The sequence below is a fragment of the Nicotiana attenuata genome, unplaced genomic scaffold, assembly GCF_001879085.1.
Source record: "Nicotiana attenuata strain UT unplaced genomic scaffold, NIATTr2, whole genome shotgun sequence".
NCBI classification, from domain to species: Eukaryota; Viridiplantae; Streptophyta; class Magnoliopsida; order Solanales; family Solanaceae; genus Nicotiana; species Nicotiana attenuata.
In genome coordinates, this window is record NW_017677498.1 from 23,880 (window position 1) to 29,893 (window position 6,014).

At 37.3% G+C, this 6,014-nt stretch overlaps 1 protein-coding gene across 1 annotated transcript; it reads right to left on the bottom strand.

Moving 5' to 3' along the window:
• Positions 1–4,797: 4,797 nt before the first annotated feature.
• On the bottom strand, positions 4,798–5,998 carry LOC109221426 (uncharacterized mitochondrial protein AtMg00810-like). The gene is made up of 2 exons (XM_019385915.1): positions 5,237–5,998; positions 4,798–5,154 (listed from the first exon to the last, which is right to left on the bottom strand). The coding sequence occupies exons 1-2, from the start codon at positions 5,996–5,998 to the stop codon at positions 4,798–4,800; spliced, it is 1,119 nt and encodes a 372-aa protein (XP_019241460.1).
• Between the last annotated feature and the right edge of the window lie 16 nt (positions 5,999–6,014).

The window sequence follows — 6,014 nt, forward strand, 5'->3', positions numbered from 1 at the left end:
AGTTCTGCATCGCCCATCGCCGGAAATGGCCCCTCGGTCACCGGTGAGTTAACCGGAAGATCCGTCGGAAGAACGTTTTGGGAAGAAATGCCTGCCATTGTTGATACAATAACGAGAAAGAAACAAGGTTCGGGGGACGAAGACGAAGGTGAAACAGCAGTAAGAAAAGCTTCTTCAGAATCTCTCTCAGACAAGCAATAAGAATATGAAAAATGAATGCCTCAGCCTTTATTTATAGGCAACGCAAGTGGCCTTCATGCACCCCAACAGCCACCATTAACTACATGACCAATCGCACACCGGTTCGATTCCATAGGAATGTGCGTCATTATGACAGGCTCCATAAAGCAGCCTTGCAATCACCCATCGGCGTCTCGCCCTCGAAATAGTTATAACGACCTATGAATGCTGAGGAGATGCTCCTTGCGCCCTAGAAATTTTTTGACACCGCCAAGCACGTATCAAGCGTGCCTTCACTCCCCTCGGCCGCACAACATACGACCCGTCCGCCATGGTCGACGGGTATGCACCCAAAACAAACGCAAGGATCAGAGCACAATGAAGCTCGACCTCACTCGAAGTAAGTTAAAAGGTCAAGCGCCTTCGCCCAGGAGGAGAGTTCGACCTCGATCGAACGATGACTTGATAGCACAATAACTGGATACTAATACTCTACAAGGCTAAGGGCCATCGCCAAAGAGAATTCGGCCTCGACCGAAGCAACAGTCGACCTCCCCATCCGAGTTTCTCAAATTACAGTCAATGGAATCCACTCATCGAGCTCGGCCAAGGCCCGACCTCAATAAGCGGAGGGACTAACTGTATGGGTCAGAATCCGACCCCACGATAATTAACGAAGCTAATCCCGTCTTAAGCTAATTCATGATTATTAGTGGCACGACCACTCAGAATTAATGATATTCAACCCGCATCTGGTTCGATCAGCAAGGCCATGGCCTATCCGCCACCATGAAGGCAAAATCCCAGCGTGGTCACGGCCACTTATTGCCAGCTCACGAAGATCACAGCTATAAATACCAAGAGAGGAAACCCTAGAAAGGGGGGCTTCTTCGGGGCCACTATTGAGAGAGAAAAAAGAGACAACGATACCCAAATTATGGGAAAGAGTAACACCATTGTAAGGCTCTGAACCTCTTCATGGAGAGGCAGACCAAACCAATATTATCAATAAAGGCTTCTAATGTTTCTCCCCCTAATCCTGAGTACTTATTTTCGTTTCTTTCATTTGGTCCAACGGATTATTACGGTTTGCTATGATTTTTCCGTGATTTATTCGTATTGTTTTGTACTCATAAGGTATGTAATAACTTTTGAGCAAACAGTCACAATACATAAATTCCATTCGGGTGTGCATTTCATGTGACCCGACCACAACTTCTAATAATAATAAAATAAACATGTTGTAAATCGCGGGTGCATTTCATGCGGCGCGGTTTGCAATGTGTACCAAAACTACAAGTGTACGACAATCGTGACTTGTTCCAAAAATAACTCCATAAATTAATAAAAGCGGTTACAAAGTTAAAAATGCACAATAGGTTTAAAACATGTAATTAATCAGATAATTAGGCCAATTATTAATAGTTGAGCGACCGTGCTAAAATCACGGAACTCGGGAGTGCCTCACACCTTCTCCCGGGTTAACAGAATTCCTTACCCGGTCTTCTGTGTTCGCGAACCAAAAATAGAGTCAATTTCCTCGATTTGGGATTTAAAATAAACCGGTGACTTGGGACACCATAAATTATCCCAAGTGGCGACTCTGAAATTAAATAAATAATTCCATTTCGATTAATGTCACTTAAATTGGAAAAACTCCCTATCCCCTCGGGGGAAAAAGGAGGCGTGACAAACTGATTTCCTGATTTAAAAAAAAAGATCATTCTTTTTTAAACGAAAGACTCAGATAAATTAAAGCGGATGGATTACAAGGTAATTGACACTGTTAACTAAAAACCGACTGTTCTTGCTGTATAAATCTTCCTTTTTATTAATATATATGAGGACCATATAGTATTATTTCCATCTTAAACTACTTTTTTCGTAAAGGGTTGAGCACCCATGAAATACCCCATTGCGCTTCAGTAAACCTACATTTGAGTGGAAATAGTCAATTTGATAGATTGCTGATGAAGAGGAATCGATCTGCAAATGAGTTGCTGTAAATCATAAGTGGGCAGTGATCTATCCCAATAAGTATGTGAAATAAAAAAAATATAGTAGCACGCTTTGGATAAATTAGACTTAATTAAATAAGTATTTACCGTAGTTCGTACTAATCCAAGATTATATCCACTATCAATACTTATTTCACAATCACAAGAAAATAGACTCACTTTTCGAAATTAAAATGCCTACCACAACAACGGGAAATGTAGCTAGGTTAACTTGGCTCGTGGCAATTGGCGAACAAAAAATTACTCCCTCCGTCCAGAAAAAAATGATACACTTTCGATTTCGAGAGTCAAACTTCTTAAGTTTGACCTTGAATTCTGGCATGTAATCTTTAAGTATTTTGAAATACAATTTATACATTTAAAAACTAAAGAAAAAGTACTTTAAGTCACACTAATTAATAATTTAAAATATTTAAAACAAATATAAAAATCCACGGTAAAAAATTTAACGTGTTTGTCTCTATCATTTTTCTTGGGACGGAGGGAGTATTTCATATGTTATTGAAACATTATATTGAACAATCCTCGTGACGCTATCACTGTCATCGAGAGGTTTGCATGTCTCTTAACAAAATATGTGATACGATTATTATCTCCTTGACGTACTGAGGCACCTAGCTACTTAGAAGGGTAATATTCTTCTTCACACAAAGTCATATATATACAATTAAAAATATAATGTACTCTTTTTATCTTTATTTTCCTTTTTGCATTATTCGTCCCCAAACATAGCTTAGCTATCAGCGAAGAGAAAAAGCCACTTATAGAGTAACACATAAATTCAAGGGGAAGAAATCTATTTGTTTGGAAAAATCGATAACTGCGAAATCTGTGCAAGTCGAATAAAAGAAAAGTCAATGAAAAGAAAGTAGTCAATGAAAAGTAAGTTAGATATTTGGGACATAAAGGTGCAATAAAACCAGAAAAGCAGTGCCGATTTTAAAAAAATTACGTAGTAGATAGTATTACATAAATAGGAGACTATTGAGCTAGAAATTTGTAATGTGTACTTCTAAAGTTATACTTGTTTTGTCAATCAAACGAGAAAAAGAAACCCGAAAAAAATATCGCATTATTGTCTCTTTAAACTTATATACAGTCTCACCATTTCGTAAGCATGGCGAAAATTAGATTCCTTTTCTTTTGATAAACTATGATACTTATATTAATATCTAATATGCATCATATATAACAAATTAGAGGGTTATTATTGACCATTAGCTCAGATAATGACCAAAATAGAATGAGCACCTACGACAAGGAAACTAAAAAAAATATCGAGATTATTCTTTTACTACTAGAATTTATGCCAGATTCAACATGGAATTCCAATCAAAATTAGCAATCCTTGGATAAAGCACGTAAAAGACCAATATCCTTGATTACCTTTTCCTTTCTTTAGTATTAAAATAAAGGGTAAAATAATAAACAAAAATTCATCCAACTTAAAACCAAACACATGTTGTTCAAATATATCGTGTATCTCATTTTGAAGCAATAAACCTAATGCCCATGAAAAAAAAATTTACACTTCAGGAGTTATAGCGGAAGTCACATGTTGTTCTAGTACGAAGAAATTAGATACCAAGCTAGCCGTGGAACCCTTAGGTGGCCATTTGTGTTGGTCAAAAAGTCGTTAGTTTAGATTTTCAAGTCCCAAAAAGGCCACTTTGACAAGTAGTTTTCAATCTCAATATTTTTTAATAAAGGAAGCAACAAAATTCAGGCCTAATTTTTTAATCATCACTTCAATTCTCTTAATACTTCTGATGTCGACTTATCTTGCTTAGAAGTTTTAAGAAAGTAGCAAAAATTGAGATTTTCTCTATAGTCGATTGTAGAAAAAACATACCCTGGATTGTGTTATGGAACTCACCTAGCACAATATTGCTCAATTTGGTATGGAAGTTAGTATAAAATCATATACATAGAAAGAAAGACTTTTATATATTCTTGGTTTTAAGGTAATAGAAAGAGAGAAGGAAAAAAGAATTATTGATGGATAGGCCCCGACTTCAAGCTAACATATAATAACAAATGAATTTTCAGTTAAATATTTATAAATTTTAATAAATTTATTAATATATGTATATATATGATTTGAACAAAAGTTACCAAAAATTAAAGTAAATCCATAACTTACAAATTAGATCCGCATCCAAAAAAGAATCTGATTCCCGAAAGAATTTACACTATTACAAAGTCATGTTAGATGAGATTGATAAACTGAGAAGCGTCAAAGAGTGAGTATTGCTCACCTTTCCAGACTTGTATTTATAAGATAAAGTTACAACAATATGTGAAAAGGATAATTACAAGAATAATTCAAATAAAGTCCTAATACAACTAATTGACTAAAAGATAACGCTAACACCCTCCCTCAATCTGAACGGAAAGAATGAACGTGAAGATTGGCTGTTAGCTCACGAAAATGGGTGGAAGGCAATACTTTGGTGAATAGATCTGCAAGTTGCTCAGAGGTATGAACATGAGAGACCACCAGATCACCATGGCTAATCTTTTCACGAACAAAATGATAATCCAATGCAACATGTTTGGAACGGGAATGAAAAACTGGATTGTGAGCCAGATGAATGGCTCAAATATTGTCACATTTTGCGGAGACTGTAGAAGTAAGAAAAACGCCAAGATCACGAAGAATATATTGGAGCCAAGTAGCTTCAGCAGTTGCAACAGCAAGAGCTCGATATTCAGCTTCAGTATTTGAGCGTGCAATAGTATGCTGCTTCTTAGCAGACCAAGAGATGAGGTTGGAGCCAAGAAAAATGCAGAATCCAGTTGTAGACCGCCTAGTGGCTGAACAACCAGCCCAATCCGAGTTAGAGAAAACAGTAAGTGCCAAGGGAGAATTTTTATACAACTGTAAGCCCCAATCAATGGTGCCACTAAGATACCGAAAAATCCGTTTTATCGCCTGAAAATGCAATTGTCTCGGCTGGTGAAGGAATTGAGAAGCAAGGTTGACAGCAAATTGAATATCTGGGCCTAGTAAAGGACAAGTATTGTAGACTTCCAACCATTTGACGATAGATAGAAGGATCTTCAAGCAAAGGAGAAGAGGTGGAATTCCAATCAAGCTTACTATGAAGCGGAGTAAGCACTGGTTTACACTTCTCCAATTTAAAGCAATGCATAATTGAAGTAATGTAACGACGCTGCAGTAAGAGAAGTCCCAAAGAGTTATGTTTTAACTCAATGCCAAGAAAGTAGTGAAGTTGTCCCAAGTCCTTCATTGAGAATTCTGTACTCATGAAAGAGATAAATTGTGATATTAAGGACTTTGAAGAACCAAAAACAGCTATATCATCCACATAAATTAAAAGAATAATGCAATCACCCCCAGAGTGAAAAATGAACATGCTTTGGTCCGAAACACATTGCTTAAAACCGAGATCAAGAAGAAAACGAGCAAGACAATGGAACCAAACCCTCGGAGATTGTTTAAGACCATATAGAGCACGTTGCAATTTGCAGACATAATGGGGATAATCTGGATGCTCAAACCCCTTAGGTTGACGCATATAAACAGTCTCAGATAACTCATCATGAAGGAATGCAGTTGACACATCGAGTTGGTGCATGAACCAATTTCGCTGAAGAGCCAAGGATAAGACCAAACGCACTGTACTAGGCTTTACTACAGGAGCAAAAGTTTCAAAATAATCCACTCCAGGCTGCCGCGAAAAACCTTGAGCCACTAGACGAGCTTTAAATCTTTCAACAGAGCCATTTGCACAAACTTTGATTCGAAACACCCATTTGTTGCCAACATATTGCATTGGAGAGGAGGCACAA

Excerpts from the sequence above, each read along its gene's own strand:
- LOC109221426 (XM_019385915.1), bottom strand. The coding sequence starts at position 5,998 with ATGCAATATGTTGGCAACAAATGGGTGTTTCGAATCAAAGTTTGTGCA. Across the intron at positions 5,155-5,236 it reads CTTCTATCTATCGTCAAATG|CCGAGACAATTGCATTTTCA; the intron begins GTTGGAAGTCTA and ends TTCCTTCACCAG.